This window comes from Apodemus sylvaticus, chromosome 18, assembly GCF_947179515.1.
Source record: "Apodemus sylvaticus chromosome 18, mApoSyl1.1, whole genome shotgun sequence".
NCBI lineage: Eukaryota > Metazoa > Chordata > Mammalia > Rodentia > Muridae > Apodemus > Apodemus sylvaticus.
This window is the reverse complement of record NC_067489.1, coordinates 23154991-23181630: the sequence shown is the minus strand read 5'-3', so window position 1 is coordinate 23181630 and position 26640 is coordinate 23154991. Positions and strand designations below refer to the sequence as shown.

At 43.2% G+C, this 26640-nt stretch overlaps 2 protein-coding genes across 12 annotated transcripts in view; one reads left to right on the top strand and one right to left on the bottom strand.

Moving 5' to 3' along the window:
* Ddhd2 (DDHD domain containing 2) overlaps positions 1 to 21275 on the top strand; it is a 26990-nt gene extending 5715 nt beyond the window's left edge. For 6 of the 8 annotated variants that reach the window (XM_052162777.1, XM_052162775.1, XM_052162776.1 and 3 more), the window contains 13 exons: positions 254 to 343; positions 1977 to 2112; positions 8302 to 8510; positions 8758 to 8825; positions 10510 to 10632; positions 11482 to 11577; positions 13680 to 13763; positions 13873 to 14028; positions 14933 to 15035; positions 15141 to 15311; positions 16865 to 17024; positions 18972 to 19079; positions 19398 to 21275. In XM_052162777.1, the coding sequence (XP_052018737.1) occupies positions 254 to 343; positions 1977 to 2112; positions 8302 to 8510; positions 8758 to 8825; positions 10510 to 10632; positions 11482 to 11577; positions 13680 to 13763; positions 13873 to 14028; positions 14933 to 15035; positions 15141 to 15311; positions 16865 to 17024; positions 18972 to 19053 (1478 nt within the window). In that variant the 3' untranslated portion in view covers positions 19054 to 19079; positions 19398 to 21275. Of the gene's footprint in view, positions 1 to 253; positions 344 to 1976; positions 2113 to 8301; positions 8511 to 8757; positions 8826 to 10509; positions 10633 to 11481; positions 11578 to 13679; positions 13764 to 13872; positions 14029 to 14932; positions 15036 to 15140; positions 15312 to 16864; positions 17025 to 18971; positions 19080 to 19397 lie in introns of those variants that run through there. The other 2 variants (XM_052162780.1, XM_052162781.1) reach the window with 2 other exon arrangements.
* Plpp5 (phospholipid phosphatase 5) lies at positions 4900 to 26640 on the bottom strand. Of its 4 annotated transcripts, none has more exons than XM_052162788.1 (7): positions 26508 to 26640; positions 26279 to 26387; positions 26010 to 26100; positions 25033 to 25096; positions 24196 to 24320; positions 23399 to 23569; positions 4900 to 5310 (listed from the first exon to the last, which is right to left on the bottom strand). In XM_052162788.1, exons 1-7 carry the CDS (start codon positions 26567 to 26569, stop codon positions 5306 to 5308), a joined length of 627 nt encoding a protein of 208 aa, XP_052018748.1. In that variant the 5' UTR covers positions 26570 to 26640; the 3' UTR covers positions 4900 to 5305. The 4 variants fall into 4 exon arrangements, with proteins under 4 accessions (XP_052018748.1, XP_052018744.1, XP_052018745.1 ...); XM_052162784.1 differs by lacking the exon at positions 4900 to 5310 and adding an exon at positions 21977 to 22578; XM_052162785.1 differs by lacking the exon at positions 4900 to 5310 and adding an exon at positions 21977 to 22477.

Sequence of the window (26640 nt, the reverse complement as noted above, 5' to 3'; positions counted from 1 at the left end):
CAAGCAAAAAATGTAGGGCTTTGTGTATGCTAGACAAGCATTCTACCAATTGAACTACATCTGGTAAATGAGTGTGTGTACTCAGCGCGTGCATGTGAATGTCACCAAAAAATAAAAAGGTTAGAAAGTAAAATTAGTGTTGTATTAAGTAGTTAAATATATGACTATTTTGTACCTTTTAACTTACCTATTTTTATTTTTATTTTGTTATATTTATAATGTTTCTAATTTTCCTTTTTAATTGTATTTCTAGGGGAACCTTTACAAATTGATCACTTAGTGTTTGTAGTCCACGGGATCGGGCCAGCCTGTGATCTTCGTTTTCGAAGCATCGTTCAATGTGGTAGGTCTGTGGAGCACATAAGGTAGCTCATTTGAGAAAGATCATCTCCTGTGAGCAGGACCCGACACTGTCTTTGGTCTGTTATCTTAAGTACATAAGAAGATTTGTAAAGATGGCGAGAAGGAGTGAAGCTTCCCTCAGACCTGACCGTTAATAATTTCCAGAGGCTTAATACTCTTAACTAGTATTGTTTACTGTGAGTGGATAAGCCTGTAATCCTGGGGAGACTCTTCTGTGAGTTAAGCAGCCTATTGATAACCAAATTTAGAGAGCGCCATAAGGATGGGAGTTTAATAACAGGGGCTATAATTCATAGCACAACCAACCTCCTGACAAACCTCAGCTGAAGTCACAAATGTAACTTAATTTTTGAAAGGTAGTATCTTCAGAGTTTGATGCATTCAGTCTGTTCCACTTGGTAATGGGGTAATTCCTTTCTGCTTGGTAATGGTTCTGAATAGACTAGAATTATGTTCTGCCAGGTTAAGGTTGATGTGATGAGAATGTTGAACAACGGTGTATTTTCCAAAAATCAAAAGTATTAGGGGCTAGGGAGAATGATCTGCAGTTAAAGCACCATTGACTGCTCTTCCAGAAGGTCAAGGCTGGAGTCCAGCCACCCACATGGTGGCTCCAAACTCTCTGAAGGCCTCTTATGGTACAGACATAACACACAGGCAAAGCACACATATGAGTAAAATAAAAATAACTTTGTTTTTTTGATAAAGGGTTCTCCCTCTGGCTGTCCTGGAACTCCCTCTGTGTAGACCAAGCTGGCTTTGAACTCAGAGAGATCTGATTGCCTTTGTCTCCCAACTGCTAGAATTAAAGGCATCACTATACCTGGCTAAAAGTAATTTTTTTAAAAAGCAAGTATAAATTATTGGCTAATGGATGCTTTTAAAAACCAGGAAGTTTTGACTTTTGAGTAGCTGTCTTCCCAGTTAGTTTACTAGCCTATTTCCATTCCAGGAGTGTCTGTGTGTCTGTCTCCCTGTCTGTCTTTTTAGACAGGCTCTCACTGTGAAACGCTGGATCACCAGGGATCCATTGTGAGGCTGACCAGCTGACCTGAGTTCACAGTTCTGCCTGCTTCCGCCTCCTGAGTACTGGCACTCCCTGGTCTTTTTCTTTCTTAAACTGCTTCTTTTAAAAAATAATTTTTAAATTTTAAAGAATTACACTTTCATATTTGTGGGCACATATGTGACACAGCACATGTGGAGGTCAGACCACAGCTTCTCTGTCTGTACCACGTGGACCCACAGGTGCTCAGGCCTGGTGTCTGCACCCTTACTGAACCATTTTGATAGACAGCTAACTGATGCTGTTTCTATCAAATACACATGGGAAAATCAAACAGGAAAGCAATGACAACTAGAGAGGGGGTAAGAACATGGCTACAAGACTCTTGCCATGGAGTCATGTGATTTAAAAGTAAAACCATTCTATTATACAGTGTTTTGTATGATAAACCCAAGCCTCCTATTAAATAAACTTCTCCTAATTACATGTCTTAGTTTTCCATAAGCTAGTCACTTTGTTCTCACTCTGTGTGTGTTCTAATGGAGCATAGCAGTGCTGCTCATTTAATTGCTTTGCTGTTGATGCATACGTTCATTTTCTTGTCTAGTTAATGATTTTCGAAGTGTTTCCTTGAACCTGCTCCAAACACATTTTAAGAAAGCCCAAGAAAATCAGCAGATTGGAAGGGTAGAGTTTCTCCCAGTCAACTGGCACAGCCCTCTGCATTCCACCGGAGTAGACGTGTGAGTAGCCTTAGGCCCTTACATTGTTAACTACCAGTAGGATATTTTTGATTGTCATCACGTTTAAGTACATTTTTAATAGCCGATTAAAAAAAAAAGATGGAAATTTTGTTTAAAACCCGTCAGAGAAATGGACAGACTAGGTCAATGACAAAGCATTTATATTTAAAATGTAGGTTTGTAACTACTTGGAACCATCTGTAACTGCAGGCCTCTTTGATTCCTGAAATAACGATTCTGAGACTACTTATGTATGAATAAATGCCTAGGCCAAAAGCCTTTGCCTGTTCCCTGACTAGCTCATAACTTAATCATCCTGTTACACTCTTCTGCGTTCTGTAAGGTTACCTGGTCCTGTTTCATGGCCCTGTCTCCCTCCAGAGTTTTCCTGTGCCTTACTATCTCCCAGAATCCTCTCTCCGTCTTGGAACTTCCACCTTCCCAGTCTCTGCCTGAACTAATAGGCCAGCAGCATTTTATTGACAGGTGATGCTTCCATACAGTACAGAGATTTTCTCTCAAGTGCCTCTGAGTGCATACACTACTACATTCGGATTGACTGATCAGACAGACTTCACTTCCAGCGTTGAAGAGGCTAAGCTTCCTCAGGAGATAGAGGCCAGAGAGGGAGATGGATCTCTGAGTTTGAGGCCAGCCTAGTGGTGTGAGTTCCAGGATAGCCAGGACACTGACTATCTCAAAAAACAAAGCAAACCAAAATAAAAGGGGTTAAGCCTCTCATGAAGGTTTCACCTTTGTGACACTTCCACTCAGTATTTCTTTCTTCCTTTTCTTCCTTACCCTGTCCTGCATCAGAATCCACACCAACCTCCTCATAGTCCTTCTGTAAGGCAGTCATGTCCTCAAGGGCTTCAGGATTTTCAGCATTAGTGAGCTTTTCTCTGTCCTTTGTGCTTTCTGTTTTGCAGAATTGAGAATCAATCTGTAGGGTTTGCCCAAGCCATGCATTCCATTACAAAGCCACATCACAGCCCACCAGCACTAAGTTCTGGTGCTGTGTGAATGATGCAGGATTAGCTCCTTCCCCCAGCTTACATCCTCCTTTTGAGACAGGGTCTTACTGTTTATATAGCCCGTGCTGACTCTGAAATACCTTATGTGTGGGATTACAGCCCGGCTGCACTACCATGGACAGCATCAATGTAGAGCATTTCTACATTTTTAGCTATTTTATGTATATGGGTGTTTTATCTGTGCATTCTCACATACCATGTACAAAGGCATGCTTGGCTTAGATCAAATTTGTGGTAAAGAACAAAACAAAAAAACCCTGAATTTGTACACCATCTTTGCACAAGGGCATGCTAATCGTACCTGTTCTGTTCTAATGTTAGTATATCTGCTGCAGAAGCAGTCACTATATATTTATAATATCTTGGAGATGTATTATTATCTTCAGTCCTTTGTTTTTAGATATCTCTGGTTAAAGTTAAAAAATTGCCCCTTGCTGGGCAGTGGTGGTGCGCACCTTTAATCCCAGCACTTGGGAGGCAGAGGCAGGCGGATTTCTGAATTCGAGACCAGCCTGGTCTACAGAGTGAGTTCCAGGACAGCCAAATCTGTCTTGAAAAACAAAACAAACAAATAAAACAACAACCAAAAAATTGTCCCAGGTGTGGTAGTGCATGCCTTTGATGTAGCACTCAGGAGGCAGAGGCAGGTGGATCTTTTTGAGTTCAAGGTCAACCTGGTATACATAGTGAGTTTCAGGATAGTCAGGGCTCTGTAGCAAGACCTTGCTTAAAAAAACAAAAACAAAAAACAACACCCCCTCACACAAAAAACCCCTCTTTACTTATCATTTCTGTTAGAGAGAGAATGTGTGTGTTTGCATGCAGGCACATTCATTGTAGTGTTCATATGGTGGTCAGAGGGGAATGAGGAAATCTGTTCTCTTCCTATTGTGGGCTTTGTAATAAACACATTTAGCTACTAAGCCATCTCAGAGGGACAATTTTTTTTTATATAAAAATAAATAAGCACTCTATTTCATTAGTATGCAAATTATTTTAATCTTTAATAAGTGGTAAAATTATATGCTATCAAAGAATTACTTTACATTTTTTTATTATTTACTATCAGTGAATGTTTGATATATACTTATTTTATATACCTGCATACCTGACGTCACTTAAACATGTTTTGGATGAAAAGGGATCACAAATTTAAGAAACCAATAGTTGGGGTACATGATGTGAAATTTACAAAGAATCAGTAAAAAGTAAAAAAAAAACCCTGATATATGCTATTTTTAAATATCTATAATTTATTAAATATCATTCAAAATGTACTATTATGCATACTACATTTATATACAAAATTTTCAAGAAAAATTTATTTACCAAGTAAATGTTCAAGGGGTCTATTTTTGTAGTAAATGCTTGTAATCCTAGCATGTGAGAGGTGGGGATAGGGCCAAGGGTTCAGAGTCATCGTGGGCACACAGAAACTTCAAAGTCAGATCCTGTTTCCAAAACCCTTGAATTCCTGTTCCTCCTGCTCAAACTCCATAGTCATGGCCACTTCTGCGTGCTGCCTGGCACATACTGCTAGGCAAGCATCCGGAGCTGTGTCCTCATCCATTGCCCATTTAAACTAACTGTTTACATACTCCTCACTGGTGTTCAGTGTACTCTGATAAGATTCTCGCCCAACACTAATCAACAACTTGCTGATAATCTCACGGCAGGTCCCTTGCCATCTGTGTGTGTGTGTGTGTGTGTGTGTGTGTGTGTGTGTGTGTGTGTGTGTGTGAGAGAGAGAGAGAGAGAGAGAGAGAGAGAGAGAGAGAGAGAGAGAGAGGGAAAGATTGACTCAGTCTGGTTACTGCTGCCTGATTTATTGACTGATAATGTTGTCTTGACCTTGTGCAGATTGATTGTTTTTAGTCTCTGTGTAACCATAACTGCAGTGAGCTCTTAGGTACAGGCAACCATATTATCCCAGGAGATGCCACTTCACAGCAGTCCTCCCCTTCTGTGGGCTCTTACATCTTATTCTACCCCCTCTTCTGCATTGCCTCTTGAGTTTTGGAAGTGTTGATATAGATAGATGTCCCGTGTAGGATTGAGCACCCAACAGTGCTTCTTCTTAGCATTTGACTCGTTATCAGTCTCTGGTTAACTGCACACTACAGCAGAGCGAGCGCCTGTGACCAAGGTTGAGGTCAGCATTAATCTGTGGGTGGAAACAAGTGTTTTATTTTATTTTATTTTTTTTTGAGACAGGGTCTCACTATGTAACCTGGCTGGCTTAAACTTGATATAGATATAGATATATAGGCTGGCAGTGAACATCTGCTTCTGTCTCCTGAGTGCTGGGATTAAAGGGGTGTATGCCATCATGCCAGACCTTATGATGTTCTTCATTTTTAACTTTAAAAACCAGTGTTGACTAATTGTTGATTAAGGTTTTAGAAGATAGTTATAATTTATTAAAAACAGTACATGCAAAGAACATGAATTAGTCCGGCAGTGGTGGCACACGCCTTTAATCCAGCACTTAGGCAGAGGCAGGTAGATTTCTGAGTTCAAGGCCAATCTGGTCTACAGAGAGAGTTCCAGGACATGCAGGGCTACACAGAGAAACCCTGTCTCTAGGGGGTTGGGGGACAGGGAGGGAAAAGAAGGGGAGAGAGAAGTAGTTTTTAACTAAAAAGCCTTCATCCCATTGTTAAGATTACTGTTATGAGGATGGAGCTGGAGAACATCATACTAAATGAGGTAACCCAGACTCAAAAGATGAATCATGGTATGCACTCACTAATAAGTGGATATTAACCTAGAAAACTGGAATACCCAAAACATAATCCACACATCAAATGAGGTACAAGAAGAACGGAGGAGTGGCCCCTTGTTCTGGAAAGACTCAGTGAAGCAGTATAGAACAAAATCAGAACAGGGAAGTAGGAAGGGTTGGGTGGGAAAACAGGGGGAGGGAAGGGGACTGATGGGACTTTCGGGGAGTAGGGGTCCAGAAAAGGGGAAATCATTTGAAATGTAAATAAATATATCAATAAATTAAAAAAAAAGATTACTGCTATGAGTAGAGTACCTGAACCATAACTGCCCCCCCTCCAGAACTGCTTTCTGTAACTTCCTTTCCATTTCATTTTTATCCTCTGATCATGAGTGTTTGCTTGCATGTCTGTCTGTCTGTGCGCCTCTTGAATATCTGGTGCCCCAGGCCTGAAAGGGCATCTGATCCCTGCAACTGGAGTCATGGAGGATTGTGAGCCACCAGGTGGGCTCTGAGACCTGAACCTAGTTCTCTTAACTACTGGACCATCCTCTAGCCCCTCTGCAATTCCATAATTGCATTCGTTTCTGGTATTTATGTATTTATTTATTTTATTTTTGAGGTCACTGTGTAGCTCTTGCTGTCCTGGATTTGTTTTGATTTCACAGAGATCCCCTTCCTCTCCTCCTGAGTGCTGGGGTGAAAGTCTCTCTCTCTCTCTCTCTCTCTCTCTCCCCCTCTCTCCCTTTCCCCCTCTCCCTCCCTCCCTCCCTCCCTCCCTCATATGCTTAGGGCCAACATGTAATTGTAGTGCTGCACAACATGGAGCAAGGGTTGGCTGGGTATGGTTTTTCATAAGTGCGGGGCGCCTCTTAGTCTGTTCAGTTGCACCTCTCTCTGCCTGCCGGCCTGCTGCACACTTCCCCTTCCTGTCTGCAGTTAGGAAACAGTCTCCTAAGTGAAAGTTAGGTACACATTTCTGCTCCAAGAACGTTGTGATCACACCTCACAGTGTGCTCCGTAGGGTTTTCTTCAAGTCTCTTGTACACAGGGAATTCTAAATTTATAATATATATGTTATATTTATACACACACATACACACACACAGTGTATTGTGGAAGTATTGTGATACAATTTTTGTAGAACTAGGAAGTTAACAAATCAGGAAGGCTTAAAGCTCCCATTAATAATGCATGTATCTCTCTTTTTTCTTTCTTTTTTCCTTTTCTTTCTTTCTTTTTTTTTTTTTTTGCATGTATCTCTAAAATACGTTCATGCTTGACTCTAAAAATATGCTTGGATTCATCTGAGATAAGGAGAGGTTTTTTTAATTGTTTTTTTTGCCTCTTCCACAGTCTTTCAAGTTAAGATGTGTGTGATTAGTTTGTGCCTTTGATTCCAGCAGTCAGGAGGCAGAGGCAGGTGGGTCTTTGTACACAGAGTAAAACCCTGTCTCAAAAACTAAAATAAATAAATAAGAAGATGAACATGAGTTTTATCAAATAATTAACCTTTTTGTTTCACATTAGATATTTTTTTTGAAAGAAATATTTATTTTTTGTGAGTACACTGTAGTCTTCAGACACACCAGAAGGGGGAATCAGATCCCATTACAGGTGGTTGTGAGCTACCACATGGTTGCTGAGATTGAACTCAGGACCTATGGAAGAGCAGTGGCATATTTTATATATCTGTACAACACAGATATATACACATATTTAAAACTGAGATCTAAGCTGAGGATGGTACTCTCTACACCTGGAATCCCATTCCTGGAAAGGCTGAACCAAGAATCACAAGGTCAAGGCTAGCCTGTCAATTTTTTTTTCTAAACTGAGGTTCAAATAACATCTCTGCTCTGAAATTAAATGATAATGTTGCTCCCTTTTCAGTTTTTAATTTTTTTTTTCGGTTTTTCAAGTCAGAATTTTTTTTTTAATGTAGCCCTGGTTTTTCTGGAACTTACTCTGTAGACTAGGCTGGCCTAGAAGTCACACAGATCTGCCCGCACAGCATGGCATGTCTCTATCTTAACTTTCTATTTTTTTTGTTTTGTTTTGTTTTGATTTTATCATTTCTGTATTGAAGAAACTGGGCTGTCTTTATTTGATCACTTCTTTTTTGCTTCACTAAACATATTTTTTCAAACTTTTGTCTTTTTTTTCACCTTGATAAGTATCTCTTCTATTGTTGCACATTTGATTCTAAGCTTTAAGAATAAGCTAAATAGCAGGAGAGTCATGGTGCATGCCTTTAATCCCAGCACTTGGGAGGCAGAGGCAGGCGGATCTCTTGAGTCGAAGGGCTACAGGAGAAATCCTGTCTGGGGGCGGGGATAAGAAGAGAATAAGCTAAACAATAACTTAGAAGTAACAATAGACTACATTTAGGTTTCCTGCTTAAAATATCTTTTTTTTTTTCTCTCTCAGAGACCTGCAGCGGATAACTCTACCCAGCATCAATCGCCTCAGACACTTCACTAACGACACAATTCTGGACGTCTTCTTCTACAATAGCCCCACCTACTGTCAGACTATTGTGGACACAGTAGCTTCTGAAATGAACAGAATATATACACTTTTTCTGCAGAGGAACCCTGATTTCAAAGGGGGTGTATCCATTGCTGGTCATAGTTTAGGTAACAAATGAATTCTCTGTAGCCAGAGAGGACAATCACACTCTGAAATACAGTGTCTTTAATTCGTAACAGAGTCAGAGAATGACAAGTAATCTATGAGGAAGAGTTTGGAAGGGGTTGGAAGGGTGGTGGGAAATTGGAAAGATTCTCTGTGTTGGTTTTATTACATTTGTAATTGGCTTATAACTTTTTGTATAAAGGACAGCCAATGTCTTAGAAATTGTCCCTTCTTCTATTTTACTTATAGGTTCGCTTATATTGTTTGATATCCTAACAAATCAGAAAGATTCTATTGGGGATATTGACAGTGAAAAGGTAATTTGGAAGTTTAGATAGGTTCTTTTATAGTAATTCTATACTAAGATTTTTAAGATTGCCAGCCTTTTGTGTTAGCTGTGAAGTCTTACGCTGTAGTGTTAACGTGTATTTATTTTAACAGCTTGGTAACTATGTCTTATCCTTGCGTGAGAGAAGCACGGTGAGGTTTGTGTCTACAAATCCCTGGCATATTGTAAAATAAGCGTAGGCGTCTCCTTCTCTCTGTAAATATGCACTGCTGGTGCTTGAATAGAACTGTACTCACTGTAGAGTGAGTGTGAGGACGGAAGACTGACTTGGGTGGTTGTAGAAGTCACGTGTGAAAGCCATGGGGGGGACAGGATGATGAAATCTCTCTTCAGAAAGTCCATGGACATTTTAGTACAGATAGGGTTGATTCAGGATTTGATAGACACAATCTTCTGATTTATTTTCGTAAGTGTCCTGTGAACCTTTGGGTTTGAGTTCTTCTAAGATTTGTGTTCTGTCTTAGTCTATTTTACACCTTTTTTGTTTTGGTTGGTTTTTTAGATATATTTTTTTATATGTATGCTGTTTTGCTCTGATTTGCTTTTTTATCTCTGTGAGCTCTGCACATGTGTTTGTATGTGCATCAGAGGGCACAGGATCCCCTGGGACTGACTGTTGGGACTCAACATGGGTGCTGGGAACTGAACTGAGGTCCTCTGGAAGAACAAGTTCTCTGAAGCACTGGGCCATCTCTCTAGCCTCTGTCTAGCTGTTTGGCCTGCATGTGTATATGTTCATTGTGTATGTACTGTTGCCCTGACGGTCACAAGAGGGCATCAGGTCCCATGGAAGTGAAGTTACAGACAGTTGTAAGCAATCATATATATGCGAGTTACTAAATCCAGGTCCTCTACAAGAGAGCAAGTTGTTAACTGCTGAGCCATCGCTCCAGCCTCCTCATCCCTCACTTAAAACTTTATGTGTATCAGTGTTTGCCTTTGTGTGTGTCTGCACCAGGCTTGTACTGGTGCCCTCTGAAGCCTGGGAGTGGAGTTGTAGACAGTGCGAGCTGTCCTGTGGTTGCTAGGAAGTGAAGGTCCTCTGGAAGAGTAGTCAGTGCTCCTAACCACTGAGTCGTCTCTCCAACCCTGACTATTTTATCTTATATTTTCCCCTAAGCATTCATTAAGGACTTTTTAATGATAATGGAGAGCTTTTGATATTAATAAAAATATTTTTTTTTGCCAGGCATAGTGGCACATGCCTTTAATTCTAGCCCCTGGGAGGCAAAAACAGGTGGATCTCTGTGAGTTTGAGGCCAGTTTGGTCTATATGTCCAGTTCCTAGCCAGCTAGGTCTAGACAATGTATGAAACTGTCTCCAAAAATAAAAAACAAAAGAAAAAAGGTAAAATTTTTTAAAAAATTAGCTGAGGTTGCATAAAGTTGGAAATTCCTGTTTTATTTTGCCTAAGTTAAAACTACATGTAGTAATATATACCTATAATCCCAGCACTTGGGAGGTTGAGGCAGAAGGATCCAGAATTAAAGGGAACCGCATCCTCAGTTACGTAGTCAGAGCTACATTAGACCTTATCTCAAAAACAAAGCAAAGGTTAGAGTTAAGTTCATTATCCTAAATATCTTACATGATATTAGTAAAGAAAATAAACACATTTTCTGAATAATAAGCTTTATGATACAATTTTTAGGGTTCACTGAGCACCACTAAGGACCGAGGAGATGTCTCAACATTAGAAGAAGAACTTAAGAAGCTTCAACTCTCTGACTTCATCGCTGTCTTTGAGAAAGAGAAAGTTGACAAAGAAGCTTTGGTAAGAGTGGGCTTTTAAATGTCACAGCAAGCAGGTCTCAGTACTTTACCCTCACGTGCTTACAAAGAACACGGTCTTCAAGAGCTGTCCTTAGAGGTGTCTCCCTCCAGTGACAGTCCTCAGCATTGCTGGTCTGCCTTTATCAAGGAAAGGATCTTTGCTGTGTGGGAGGGAGCCCAGGTTCCCATGGACCATATCTATGTGTGTGCACATGTCAGTGTGACCTGGAGCGAGCTGAGCTTGAGCACATGGCAGGCAGGAGCTGGCCCTGGTCTGAACAGGAGCTGCCGGGCTTAGTTTCTGTTAGGTTTAGAGCTGGACAGTTGTAGTTTCTTTCTCTCACTTTTGCTGTGCCTTTTCTGGTTTGACACATGGGTTCACTTAGCAGATATTTAGTAAGTGCCCATTCTGGTCAGGCATGCACAGCAGGGTGCTAGTGACATGGAGCTGGTCACTGAGTTATTACCCAGCTATGTTAAGGACTGGTGAGAAAACGTACGCAGCGGTTAAAGAATGCAACATCCTTCTGTGTTGGCCAAAGTCCTCACAGCTTGTGTCCATCAGGAGGAGTCTAAGTGACCATCACTGGGTACCAGCTTTCCTAGTTGTTCTTTTTCATACAGTATTCTATGACTGACTATAGACACTGTGGTTTTTACTAATACCTCTTCCTGGGTTATTTTATGATTAAGACAAGACTCTCTTTATCAATGTTACTTGTGTGTTACATGTTAAGGGAGCCAGGTCAGTGTAGAACCAAGAACAAGACTGACTCCTTTAGAGGCCAGATCGTTTGATGTTATTTTGCTTAGAGATTGAAAAACAAACCTGTTGTGTTGTTTTGCCTAGGCTTTATGTACAGACAGAGATCTTCAGGAAATGGGAATCCCCTTAGGACCCAGAAAGAAGATACTGAACCATTTTAGTTCCAGAAGGAATTCAGTGGTATGTGTCTCAGACGGTGTAGTGGGTGCGACAGTTCTTGGACACTGATGGCATCTTTGTGCTTTATGGGATACACCTGCTAACCAAGCAGTGCTTCGCTTTGTTCTCCACATGGGATGAAATCTAGAACCAGACCCATCTAGGCAGGCCCTTGAAAGCTGGGCAGTAGCCCTATTGCTTTTTTTTACTTTTTATTTTTAGACAGAGTCTCAGTAAGTTGCCCTGGCTGGTTTTGAACTCACTCTGTAGGCCAGAGAGACTTCAATTTGAATTTGAAATCATCCTGCCTCAAGCCTCCCCAGTAACTGGGACTATTGATCCGCAGCACCAAGCCCAGTTCTGCTTGTCTTTGTTTTGTGTATCGATGAGGAGAGGTCTCCCTGTATTACTCAAGCTATCTTCAGACTCTTGGCATTTTTATTTTCCTTGAGACAGGGTCTCCCTATGTAGCTACGACTGTCCTGAAACACACTCTGAAGACCAGGCTGGTCTTGAACTCAGAGAGCTCCTCCAGCATTTGCTTCCCAAGTGCTGGGATCAAAGGTGTGCACCACTAGACCTGGCCTCCTCTTCCCTTAGCCAAGTTGTTTGAACTACAGATGAAGGCTACACTCTTGGCAGAGCGCTTTTCCTCACTAGACGTGGCTCTTGTTTTAGAAATTAAACACATTTCTTTATCTGCGTCTTCAGACATGCTCTTGGTTTCGTGTCCCCTGAGTTCCTGCTGCTCAGATTTATCTTTATAACAGTGTTGTTATCATAGCACATATCACACGATTAACCTCTTGCAATATAAAATCCAGTCGTTTTTAGGCTTTCGTATTTTACAACCATTCCTGCTAATTCTAGCATCTCTACATCACCTCCAAAGAAAATCCTATTCTGATTTGTAGTCATCCTCCATTGCACACGATTGCAGCCTTTGCCAGCCACTGCCAGTCTGATATGCTTCTTTTTAATAATACTAAATTTTCATATAAGGAAAATTGCATATATAGCCTTTTATGACTGCCATTTTTCATTTAGCAAAGTACTGCATATTAAGATCTGTGTATGTTCTGTGTGTCGCACCTTTTCTTTTTGAAACACAAGCCATGCATGCATCATTCATTCATTCATTCATTCATTATATTGAGATAGGGTCTTACTGTATAGCCCTGCCTAGCATGGAAGTCACAGAAATCTGCCTGCGTCTGCCTCTAGACTCTGGTCTTAAAGATGTGTGCCACCATATCTAATAAGACCCAAGTCTTTTTTTTTTTTTTTTATTCGATGTATTCTTTATTTACATTTCAAATGATTTCCCCTTTTCTGGGTCCCCACTCCCCACAAGTCCCATAAGCCCTCTTCCCTCCCCAGGACCCAAGTCTTAATCATGTATTTGTATTATATGCAACCTCCAGAGGACATCAGATTTGCCTTCATTACAGACACATATACTTTATAGAATTTAACAACAGTGCTTTGCCTATCATGGTTACCTGAAATTTCAGCTGTTGCTAAATGGGTATGCTCCCATAGTTTATTTTCATTTATATATTTTTGAGGCATGGTCTTACTGTATAGTTGTAGCTGGCCTAGGACTCACATGTAGATCAGGCTGGCCTTTAACTCATAAGGATGGGTCTGCCTCTAGCTCCTCCCAAGTGCTAGGGTTAAAGGTGGGCTCCACCATGCCCAGAATTTGCTTATATTTTTTTAAAGATTTATTGTTTTGTTTCTATATGTTTGACTACATATATGTCTGTGTACCTATGTGCATGCCTGGTGCCCATGGAGATAAAAAGAGGACATTGGATCCTCTGGGTCTGCATTTACAGCTAGTTGTGAGCTTCCATGTGTGTGCTGGGAATCAAACCCCAAGTCCTTTGGAAGAGCAGCCAGTCTTACCCCTGGGCCCCACTCCATTGTTTTGAAGCACATAGGACAATCATCTCATAACGTAAGGCAACTCTCATTTTTTTCAGTACATTTATCTTATTTTGTAAGGCACTCTACATAGAATTATTGGTTACCATTTTAAAGCTTTTCCTTTGACCATAGCAGCTATTTACAGTGAATAGTATTTCTATGAAATTATTTTTTTCTTTTATTCTTTTTAGGGTATTAATAGACCAGCCATGTCAGCTTCTGAGGTAAACATCCCCAAGGAAAATGGTGACTATCTGGATGTTGGCATTGGACAGGTAAAAATACTCTCTTTGGTTTTTTGGGTTTTGTGTTTCACTACTGGTCATTGGTAGGAACAGATAAGACTCATTATTATTGAGGACTGGCTTTTTTTCCTTCTTCCAGGTGTCTGTAAAATACCCCCGGCTCAATTACAAACCAGAAATATTCTTTGCCTTTGGATCTCCCATTGGGATGTTTCTTACTGTCCGAGGACTAAGAAGAATTGATCCTAATTATAAATTTCCTACATGCAAAGGATTCTTCAATATTTACCATCCTGTAAGCATTGAATAGCTGCTACGTTTTTACCTAAATACTAGGATTTCCTAGCAAACGGCATATAATTTTTTGTTATATTCTTTTCTTTTTCTGTATTATTCTTTAGAAATTAGTTGGGGGTTTTAGAGATGACTCAGAGGTTAAGACCACTGACTGCTCTTCTGAAGGTCCTGAGTTCAAATCCCAGCACCCACATGATGGTTCACAACCATCCCTAAGGAGATCTGACACACTCCTCTGGTGTGTCTGAAAACAGCTACAGCGTAGCACATTAAAAATAAATAAATCTTAAAAAATAATAGTAACAACAACAACCAAAAAGAAATTAGACAGTAGTATTGATTAGGAAGAAGAAATTAGGAACCAGAGCTGGCGCATGCCTTTAATCTCAGCACTCAGGAGACAGAATCTCTTGAGGTCTAGGCCAGCCTGATCTCCAGAGCTGGTTCCTGACCAGCCTGAGCTAGGAAGTAATTAGAGAGGAAGTGATTAGATGGGTGTTCTGTGTGTATTCATGAGTGTGAGCCTAAGGACAGACTTGGGGGCCATTGATCAGGTGCTGTCTGATTGCTTTCTGTTTTTGTTTTGTTGTTTTTGAGTCAGGGTCTCCCATTTTCCTGGCCTGTATTTTGCCAAGCAGGCTAGACTGTCTAGCCAGTGAGCCTCAGGGATCTGCCTATCAGCCTTCCCAGTGCTGCTGGGATTTACCAGTTGTTTATTTGGTTGGTTGGTTTTTAATATAGGTTCTAGGGATAAGACTTGGGTCCCCTTGAAGGTACTGACCGAGCCATCTCTCAGTCCACAACTGCACCTTTTTACAAAGCAAACGTAACTATTTTACCTAAAATCCATAGTTGCTCACTCTGTCTTTACTAGGGATAATATCTGTTATTTTCCTGTGCAGTTTGATCCTGTGGCATATAGGATTGAACCCATGGTGGTTCCAGGAGTAGAGTTTGAACCAATGCTGATCCCACACCACAAAGGCAGGAAGCGGATGCACTTAGGTAAGTCTGCTAATAGAACTCGGTAATTCTGGATGCTCTGACCTAATTCTCTTCTTTGCTTTCAACTTGACATCATATACCGTCCTGCATTCCCCCATGTTTCAGAACTGAGAGAGGGCTTGACCAGAATGAGCATGGACCTGAAGAACAACTTGCTGGGCTCACTGAGGATGGCCTGGAAGTCCTTCACCAGAGCGCCGTACCCTGCCTTACAGGCTTCAGAAACAGCAGAAGAAACCGAGGCAGAACCCGAATCAAGTTCAGAAAAGCCCGGTGGTCAGTGACAGGACCTAGAAGTTAGCTGAGAAGGGATGCCATGCTGTGGAGTTCTTTCCAAGGGCCTGCTCCCCTTCCCTTTAATTATGCAGGGTCTGTTCTGTGAGTCTTGGTTGTCCTGGAGCTATGTAACCTTCCCTGTCATTTTAATTGCTAAACATCTGGGTGAAATCTTACCTGTGAGGAGGGAAATGTCAAGAGAAGCTATTGACTATCCTTGAAACATTTCCCACTTTGGATTTGGGAAGAATGTTAAAAGCCTACTCTGTGTCAGGCGTGGTGACACAAACCTTTAATCCCACTCCTTAGGAGGCAGAGGCAGGTGATCTTGGTGAGTTTGAAGCCAGCCTGATCTACATAATGAGTTTCAGGCTAGTCAAGGCTGCATAAAGAGACCCTATCCCTAAAAGCAAAACAAAATCCTACTCTGTAACATTCCTACTGAAAATAATAATAATTTGTGTGTTTATGTGAATAGTGGGGGCCAGAAGAGGTACTGTATCCCCTGATGCTGAAGGTACATGCATTTGTGAGCTGCCCACCATGGGTGCTCGGAACTGAACCTGGACCCTCAGGAAGATCAGCAAGTGAACTTACCTGCCTAGCCAACACTCCAGCCCCATTACCTTTTCCTTTTAAAAGCATTGGTTTTTACTCTTATGTATGTGTGTGCATGTTTGAACATGTATATATGTGTGCCAAATGTGTTCATGATGCCGTCAGAGGCTAGAGTCACTGGATCCCCTGGTATTGGTGTTACAGGGGTTATGCCCTCCTTGATAGAGGTGCTGGGAATTAAACCTGGGTCCCTCGCAAAAAACAGTAAGTACTCTTAATTGCTGAGCCATTCTTACACTTTTTATAAGGTGTGTGTGTGTGTGTGTTTTATCAGTTTTATTTTCATTGCTGAGGACTAGCTAGGATACCTAGGATACTCAGTTTCCTACAGTCGATCTCGGTTTGCATTTAATTTATAAAAATCAAGACACCTGACTCATAGATATACCAGTGATGAGATGTGTTGATCAAAAGAAGAAATTGAACAAAATTATTGTGACTTGAGGAACTATAAAAAATTGAGAGGAAGAAGATAAAAGAGAGCTCTGAGCAGTGCACCTCATAAGGTAAACGTGGAATCTGTTGGAGTGCAGAATCTTTTAGATGTGTATGTGTGTGTACATCTTTATGTGTACATATACATGTGTGCAAATGTGTTTGTGTGTTAGTGTGCATGCATGTGCAGGCCAGAGTGTCTTCCTCCATTTTTCTCCACCTTAGTTCCTTTAGGCCAAGTTTATTTATCAGACTTAGTTTACTAGGGTCTCTCACTGAACCTGGAGCTCACCAGCTGGCTCCCAGTCCTCCTGTCTCTGCCTCCCTCCCTTGTCTTGGGATTACAGCTCATGCTGCCACGCCCAGCTTTCTGGGTGTGTGTCTGGGTGTCAGTGACAGGAGCTCAGTCCCCCATGCTTGCAGGGTTAGCAGTTAGCCACCTCAGCAGTCGTTTCTCCAGTCCTGCACTTGGGCTCTTAGAATGACTCTTCTGCATCCAGAAGCCAACACAGAAGAGGCTCCTGTGGAAGTGAGAGAGGAGGCGCCCATCAACGTGGGGATGCTGAACGGAGGCCAGCGTATTGACTACGTGCTCCAGGAGAAGCCCATCGAGAGCTTTAATGAATATTTATTTGCTCTACAAAGCCATCTGTGCTACTGGTGAGTGTTCTGTGTCCTTATCTAGTCTCCCAGTTCAGCTTCTCTAGGGTTGGGCAGGTCTCTGAAGTCCTGGCACCCAGTGTCACCCCAGCTGGCCACTGAACCATCTCACCAGTCCACAGCCTTTTTTTTTTTTTTAAAATAGAGACATTCAAGTTTTTTTTTTTCTGATATAGGACCTTACTATGTAGATATCTAAAATTGTTATAAGACTAACTTTCATAGTTTTGAAAATGTTGGTTCTAATCTTTTTTACCCAGTTTCTCATTGCATCAGGGGAAAGCAAATGCTCAAAGTTCCTACAGTATTTTCACTGGTAAAACTCCTTCCTGATTGGTTTTAAGATGGAGACCAAACTGTAGTTCCCTGGTGTGCCTGGCTTATATATGGCAGTTTCTTTGTGCTACTGAATTATTAGTAATATTTTGCTGAAGATTTTTGTGTCCCTATTTGTGTGGGATATTTGTTTTTAGTCTGTTCTCTCATTTTTGGTCTCCTTTTGGTTAATAATGACTTTTAAAACAGTTACTTCCTTTTCTTACATTTAGGAATAATTTGAACTTATATATATTTTTTTCTGTCTTTCAAGTTTTTTTTTTTTGTTTGTTTGTTTGTTTGTTTGTTTGAGACAGGGTTTCTCTATGCAGTCCTGGCTGTCTGGAACTCACTATGTAGGCTGGCCTGGAACTCAGAGTGCTGAGATTAAGGGCGTGTGCCACCATAGCCTGGCTATCTTTATTTTAAGTATGTGGGTGTTTTGCTTGCTTATGTCTTTGCACCATGTGCCATACAGTGCGACCATGGAGACCAGGAAGAGGCCATTGGGTCCTCTAGGTTGCTTCAGAAGGGAGATAACAGAGAGTCAGGTTTTCTGAGTATGAGGCAAGAAAGCTAGCTGGCTCATGGTAGTATGTGTCTATAATTTTAGCACTTGGGAGGCTGGAGCATAAAGATATATGCAGGTTCAAAACTAGCCAGGGTCACATAGTAAAAGGTCTCAAAAAATAAGAAAATTCTAAAGAATACAGCAAGGCTCAGCAGTGGAAGTTTGCTAGTTGCTGGATGTTGGGGGTAGGTCGGATATCAGAAGGAAAGGCAGGGTCTCAAGCATCAAGGCCTGGGGCTGGTGTCAGGAGAGGCAGGATGAGAGGAACAGGACTCTGCAACCCAGGAAGAGGCTATACACAAAATATGCATATCACATATCTTTTTCTCTATGTATGGGCTGTACGTGAATTCCTTTATGCACATGTGAGGTGACAGAGGACATGGAGTGTCCTGCTCTGTCGTTCCCTACCTTAGTCCTTTGAGACAGAGTCTTTCAGTGCATCTGGAGCTAGGCTAGTGGCCAGGAAGTCTCAGCCTCTCACTGCTGCTAACTATGCACAGCTGGCTATTCACGTGAGTGTTGTGTTCCAGATCCCCATTCTCGCTCAGCCAGCCACAGAGCCGTATCTCTAACCCCATGTGACATCTTGAGAATTCTGGGTCATACAATTTTATTGTCTTTTCCGAAAACAAAAGTTTAAAAGTGAAGGTGATCAGCCGGATGGCTCCTCACTGTTGTTTCAAGGGTGCCTCTGTGGAGCTAAGAAGATGGAAACATGCTGGAGGCAGGAGGCTGAGGCCAGAGGACTTCAGTGACTTCAAGACCAGCCTAAGCTGTAGAATAAGTTCCAGGCACAGCGTGGGCTAGAGTGAGACCTGCCTGCCAGCCTGGCTTTGTGGACTCCTTGTCGTTTACCTCTATGAGGGAAGCTGCCAGGGCCCGAACTCTTCCTAGTTCCAGACATGATGCTTTGCCAGAGCACCTCACAAGCCACTGACAATGCACATATGTTTACAATAGTTAAAGTAAATAAATAGCCAAGGTATTTATAGATTTCATGAAAAGCATATGGCACAGACGGTTTTGTCTTTTCTCAGTGTAAGTTTTTCTCTACACAGGGAATCTGAAGATACAGTATTGCTGGTCCTCAAAGAGATCTACCAAACCCAGGGTGTCTTCCTTGATCAGCCTTTACAGTAAAGATGACCCGTCTGTGGCTGCTTAATGTAAGTTTTTAATGCAATGAAGTGTTTACATGTTAATATGTTATAAGGAACATTGGAGCCTCAAGCTTTTTATACAGATCTCTCTTCATCCCCACAATCTAGGTTAATACTCACGTGGCGGGCACTGGTTAAAATTCATAGGAAGTGTTCAGTAGCCCACTCAGAAAAGGATTGGTGCACATCTTATCTTGCGCTTGGGATCCAAGTTACCACACACGCCTCCAGACAGGAACCTGGGAAGTCTGATTAGACTTTGGCATTCTCCAGTGGCGGGGTACCTGGTCGACCACCCTGACCTTCTCCCACTCTCTCCCATAGATGGACACTGAGGAGGACTTCCCTGAAAAACCACATGCTCGTTGCTACAGCTCTCTTCTCAGCCACCTTATGTCCTGCATGCTGCCTGCTTTACTCCAAGGGATCTTTCCAAGATAATCTTCTTTGGAAATTCGTGGAAAGCAGAGGGCACACTCATCGCTTTGTATGCACACTCACCAGTGTTTGTAGCTAGGGAGTTTACATCTTTTAATGCTTTAACAGCACACTTCCTTGTTATTACATGGAAATGAATACAGGCTGTGTAGGAGGCTTAGAGAGGTGTACTCCCTATCCCTAGAAAATGGACCAGTTGGGAGTACATTAAGATGTACTTAGGGGTCCAGTCACTCTGTGTCCTCTGTTCTGGAGGGCTAAGCATAAATGGATATGGAATAGCTGCTAGTTTTTGAGCCAGCATATCTTTCCTGTGTGTAGTATATGAAGATCAGAAGCTTACCAACAATACAGTTTGCTCTGAGCACTGTCACATAGGTGTATTGTAGGTGCTGGTGGTTGTTCTTACAGCTGCTTCAGCAAACCCTCAAGGATGTGTAAACTGTATACCTGCTCTTTTATACCATACTCCAAACCAGGGCTGAAGTTGAGGAAGTTACTAGGTAATACTTATTTTGAACTTAATTTTGAAGGTCAACCTAAAATTACATGGCCCTTCCCAGCTGTTCATGTTGCAAATGCAATCTTTAAATAGCATCGACTTAAGTCACCTGCTCCTTCCACTGGAGTAAAGAAGTAATGTGACATAGACGTCACTGCTTTCTGAGGTATCATCACGACGTTCACTTACAGTTGGCCGTCAGGGTAGCTAGGCCGGGGACAGGCCCGTCTGAAGAAAGCCCTGTCTGCAGGTCTGAGGGGTGGCTGTGCAGCACTGGTCGCTGACGCTGGAGAACTCAGGCACCTTTGCCTTGAGGAAGAGTGACTGTACACCAAGTCTTCCCCTTCCTCAGCACGTGCTGTCATCATCTCCATCCTCCTCACAATTGTCCTTTACTCTCCTTAGATTGGCTCCTCTGATTTCCACAGGTCTCTTTATAGAGCGGCAGAGGAGGTGAGCTGTGTTTTGATTTTTGACTTCTTTTGTAACCCTATCATGGTATCCAGAGGCACTGCACATAACACACCTGACCCCTCAGATGGCAGTACCCTTTACAGACAGGGAAAGGGAGGTGCGCACTGTGCCCTGGAGGCTACGGAGGCAAGCTCAGGATATCAGGCCTGGCTGGCCGGCCTTCTGCTAATGGCTGATACTGGATAAGCAAGCTAAGGAGTTCCAGGTACATGGAATACTTTATTTTTTCTATAATATGTCTTGAGTAAGAATATCTGAGAATTAAGTAGTAGTCATTAAATACTCAAGAGTAAGTTTTGTCAGTTGCTGTCTTGATGTTTGTTTACTCTTGTTAGCAGAGTCATTACTACTTAAGAGTAAACCAAAGCACAACCGAGAATGCGTTGTTGTGACCAAAGATGGGCAGCTTGGCCCTGGAGCTAGATAAACCACTGCGCTGAGAAAGGCTTCTTCCCAGCAGTCGGTGCAGTGACTAAAGGAGCTTGGAATGCACTTGTGGTGTTATCATGCCGAGGGTTATGCAAGTGAGCAGGGTAGCAAGGGGTTGGGGAGGGGCTTGCAGTGCCATCTGTCATGTACAGTCTCTTGACCAAGGCTGTTCCTAAACTCTAGGATAACAGCATTTTGTACGTAATTCTGGCTGCACAATTAGAGACTGTTTGCAAGGGAAGATGAATAGCACTGATTACCTTTCTGATATTTTGCACTTTTGAAACGTTTGTTTTATATGTGATTATATTTAAGACTTTAGTAAATGCCGAAATAAAACTATTGACCATTTGCCAACATTCTCGTGACCTTATCTGTGATTAAGAAAAATCAATATAGCAGGCATTTTCTCTTATGTATTACTAAATTCAAAACCAAAGTTTAGGCAGATAACTAATATGTAAGCTTTTTTTCCCTTGACTGATGTTTTCATTGTCATGGACAGCTATAGTTCAGAATTTAAAGTGTGGTCATTTTAAGTATGCCAGTAAATACAGAAAACACAGACTCTGTCTTTAGTATCTATAAATATTAGCTTGTTCAACAGATGCCAGCAGTTAATTACTTATACCAGATGGTAATCCAGTGTTCATCTCCTAGGCCTGAATGGTTCTTATAAAGTACAAAACCTCAAGCACACTCTTGACTGACAGATTGACTGAGTGCATTGAGAATATGTCAAGGCTATGTCATAGCTGGGCAATGCTGGGGCACGCCTTTAGTCCTAGCACTCTGGAGGCAGAGGCAGGTGGAGCTCTCAAGTTCACCAAAGGGGAGGGGCAAAGAGTATATTATAGGAAGAAATACATAAGATAGAATTTTATTTAAAGTATAATAATAAAGAAACGGTAGCTATCAGGTGGTCCTCGGTGTCAAGCCCTTTTGGAGCCTCTAGCTGTTCCATATATTTCTTTGTGAACAAAAGGCAGAAAAAGATACATTCATTTTTTTAGATAAAAATCTATAATTTTTCTTTCCTAATGTAGTAAAAAGTAAAAAATTGGCCAAAATTGGATGTTTTATTGTTTAAGGCTTAATGGAATGTTACCACAAAAAGCAAACAGAATTGGAGTTTAGCTAGCACTGTTATAAAGGACAGAGACTGTCTGGTAATTACGCCTTCTAGGAGAAAATGGGTCATGAAAAGTTTCCTTTGTGGAAAGGTTTCTTCTGGAGTGATGTTAAATCAATGTAAACTGGATCTGCGAACACCAATCCCATGGGCCAGATTCATTAACCTAGCGAGAGAGCCGGGGCCAGGCAGGCAGCGAGAGAGGAGAGACCTCAGGGTCTAGCCTTGGAAGTGGGGCAAAGGCGCACAGTCCTGTGGAGGCAAGTGTCCTCACTTTGACCTTGGAAGAGGTAAAAGCCAGAAGTTCTTGGCTTGTGCATGGTGTCCAGTTAGTGTTGATTTGCTTGTTCTCCACTGAGGTAGATTCAGCTAAATATCCAAATGGGCAAACTCACTGGGCTTCTGTGAAGATGGAAGTTTGTGCTTGTCCTGAAATGGTTTATGGCACTCTACGTCAGTCAGAGGGGGATAGTACTGCCTGTAGCACATGTAGGCAAATGTCATTCCAATCATGGATCCAACTAGCACATCTGGAGAGAGAAGATAGCTAAATGCTCCAGGTATAGATACTTGGCCCTCCCAGTTATTCTGCTGTAGGGGCTTAAAACATGGGCCCTGAACCCATGCTGGTAGTTTCTTTAGAGTAACTTGATGTCATCATACAGTTGCAGGATTAGTAGTCAGATTGTTCTCTAAGCATCAAATCAACCCTCAGGTAAATTAGCATAGAGGATAACAAACGTTTTTTGACTCTAATCATCAGACTTGTTTTCACTATTTCAAGAATTCTGGGGCTGGGGAGATGGCTCAGTAGTTAAGAGCACTGACTGCTCTCCCAGAGGTCCTGGGTTCAATTCCCAGCAACCACATGGTGGCTCACAACCATCTGTAATGGGATCTGATGCCTTCTTCTGCTGTGTCTGAAGACAGTGACAGTGAATGGCTGTTCGGTTATGATCCCAACATTTGAGAGGCTGAGACAGAAGCCTACTTCTGTCTAGGCTTGCCTAGAGGCGGGCCCCTGTCTTAAAGGGACCTGAGGTGCAGTGATGTACCTCTTATCCCAGCAAACAGCAGACAGAGGCTGCTGTAATTCTGTGAGGTCGAGGCCGGCTTGGTCTGCACAGTGGTCTAGGGATCATACAGGTTGCCGGGCTTGTGCATCAGGTGCCTTGAACTCTGTGCTACCTCATGGCCAAAGCTTTTGTCCTCTGTGGCTGTAAATGCACACAAGGTACAATACCCAGGCTGTCCCTGCTCACTCACTGGCGCGCTCCTCTGTGCCAGTTTCTAGGGTCAAAACAAGCAAAGCAGAAGCTCCTGTGGCAGAAATAAAAAAGCCCTGCTTACCTTGCCAGTGGTGCTTGTAGTCACACGTGCGGGACAGAGCGATCACAGCTGCGAAGAGTAAAGGTGACAGAAAGGCACAAAGCCTCCAGGACTTGCCTCGGCCTTGCGGTGTGAAGCAGTGTAACTTCCCTGCCAGGTAGAAGGACGCAAAGGCCAGACCAGCAAATGCAACTGGAAAGGGAAGACCCGTGAGCTGTGTGTCCTCCTGTTGGGGGCTGTCACTCATGGCCACACAGGGCAGGGAGCAAGAGCAGGATTTACCCCTCCTGATCACAGGAAGGGGGGTCATGAAGGACTTTCTTTTCTGTCCCAGAGTTAGTATTTTAAACAACAGTAGTTTCTGGAATAAAAGTTATTACTGTGGACAGTGCGGCAGACTCATCTACAAGCCGGTAATCACAAAGATAATACAATATATTGCTAGGTTCCTGGGAGCTACAAAGTAACAATGTACAAGGCACAGCAGCCCCTCACAAGTGGTAGCTCTTGAATAAAGTTTTTTTTTGTTTGTTTTGTTTTTTTTTGACAAAGTAAGAGATGGCTCATTCCCACAAAGCTTTGCAGGTTCAATGGAGCCATGTTTAAGTACATATTGGAGCTGGAGGAGCTGAGAGTTGACTCAGCATCAGATCGCTTTTGAGAAGACCGTGGTTCAGTTCCCAGCACTCACATGGCAAATCAGGCTAGTGTGACCCCACTTCAGGGGATGTAACACCTTGGAGCCCCACAGCATGCACACACACAAAAGCAAAAGACGTGTACATGTAAGTACTGGAGTAGTTCACATGAGCCCATACAGGAGGAATGTCCGCTGGGGAAGCTCTTCCGGCCCTCATTCACCACATTCTTGTCCCCTGTGCACGACAAATCAGAATGGGCCAGCCCGTCGGGGAAGCATCTGTAGAAGAAATCTGGGCGAGGCCTGGAAGAGGCAAACATACTTTGAGCACGTATAATTTACTCTCTCAGAAAGTTTTTTTTTTTCAGTAATAGTGGACCACTAATGTCATAGGCAAAATAATGTAATGGGATTAGATTAGTGTTGATAAAAAGGCTTTAGTCACATGGCCAATGTTTAAAAAAGTCTCTAGCAGGGCTGGAGAGATGGCTCAGTGGTTAAGAGCACTGACTGTTCTCCCGAAGGTCCCGAGTTCAAATCCCAGCAACCACATGGTGGCTCATAACCATCTGTAATGAGATCTCACGTATAATAAATAAACCTTAAAGTCTCTAATATATGATTGTATCGTAGCGCGATAGCAGCTAATCATACTGCAGCTTTAGGCTCACTAAAGGCTGTGGGACATATTCAGGACAGGATGAGAACAGGCAGAGGTGAAACAAACAAAACAAAAACACAAAAAACAAAAGGCCCGGCAGCTTTAAATCCCAGCACTTGGGAGGCAGAGGCAGGCAGATTTCTGAGTTCAAGGCCAGCCTGGTCTACAGAGTGAGCTCCAGGACAGCCAGGGCAACACAGAGAAACCCTGTCTGGAAAAACAAAACCCTAAAAGACCAGGCAGAGGGCAGGGGAGGGAGTTGGTGAGAAAGGAGAGACTAGTTGAGAACCCAGGAAACCAACTGGAGAACACCGTGGGGCCCGGGAGGATTGAGTGCCGAGGTCTCCCACTCACCTGCCCACTATCAGTTTTATTATGTTGGTAAAGACGCCGTTCAGAGCTAGGGCAAGGCTGGCAGCTGGAAAGCAAAGAAGCCGTTAGAGTCAACGCTTGGGAAGAGTATGCCACCTCATTTCATTAACAGAGCCTTCATTGCTTGAGGTAGAACCAGGCAGGGTCCAGCATAAAGCATCTGTGGCCCTGGTTCCAGGGGCAGCGAAGCAGGCGCTGAGGGACGCCTGAGCCGTGCCTGGGTCAAGCACGGTCTTTTTTTGTTTTTGTTTTTTAAAGACTGGATCTATTTGGAGAAAAACAACCAATTTCCACCCAAAGAATGGGATTTTACACCCCAAGACATCTCCCAAGTAATGTCTACAGATTACAAATCATTTTCATAGATATTTTTTTTGTACAAATTTTACATGCATTCAGGAGCGGGACTTAAGTCGACCCCTGTTTTTTATTTTAACGGAGGAGCAAAGTAGGAGCGTGGACAAAGCAGCTGTCTTTTGGGGCAGCTATCTGGAAGGGAAATAGACACGAAGAGGACAAACTACCTTTTCATTGTCTACAACAATGGCTTAAAAACCCATTCAGCTGTGGGTATCTCTGCAAAAGCCCACTTCCTAGCTACTAGCCAATCAAATCCACAGGAGAAGCGGTTTGCTGTGCCGACTGCTGCGGCATGGGACATCAGTGCTCCTGCACAGCAGGCCTAGGACCTTGCACTAAGACCAAGGTCTTCAGGTAACTGACTGCCCACGACAGGGAGGCTTGCCATCTTTGGAGCCGACCTCTACAAAGGTGCACATCAAGACAGACAGGTCAAGCTACAGCGTGGCAAGAGAACGCACGATCTTAACAGTCCTACTGCTTTTTGGCCTCATGGGGTAACAAGTGGGGCAAGAGGACATACTTTAGGGGTACAGAGTGGCTGAACCCCATAGCTACTTGCCAACACTCAGACAGGAACAACTGGAAGGGCGACTTACCTAGGCAGGCTTGCTTGCTGTCGGTAGCGTCAGCTTTCCTCAGAAACTTGGCGAGGAAGATCATGGACAGCGGAGTGAGAAAGGCAATGACCTGGAGGAGGACACGGGGACGGTGAAACCAAGTCCCTCCTGGCCGAGACCGCCCGTAGCCGCGCTCAGCTCGGCTCCGAGAGCCCACAGGACGCCTCGCCCTAGCCTGGAACCCAAGGCTCGGCTTCGGAGCTGCACGCGTGCGCGCGGGAGGGAGGGAGGGAGGGCAGCTCACGCACAAACATGCGGCCGGTGGGGAAGTAATCCGCTTCCACGTACGGGTTCCGGTAGAGCCACAGCTCCTCGGGCTGGATCCGCCGCTGGAAGGGAGGGAGCAGCTCGGTCACCCTGAGGGGGAAACGGGGGAAGATTGACCGGCCACTTCCGCGGAAGAACCTGCCGCCCCGGCCGAGCCGCTAAGGCAGAGCGAGCGCCCTGGGATGCCTCGGGGCCCTGACAGATCCTTACAGGAAGGCCACGAAGAGCAGGGCCCGCACGCCCAGCTCCGCTCCCAGGGCCGCCGTCCCCATCCCGCCACACGCGCGGCCCCTGGATCAGGCGCTGACGTGGCTCCGGCGCGCTGCAGTTCCGCCCGCCGGGG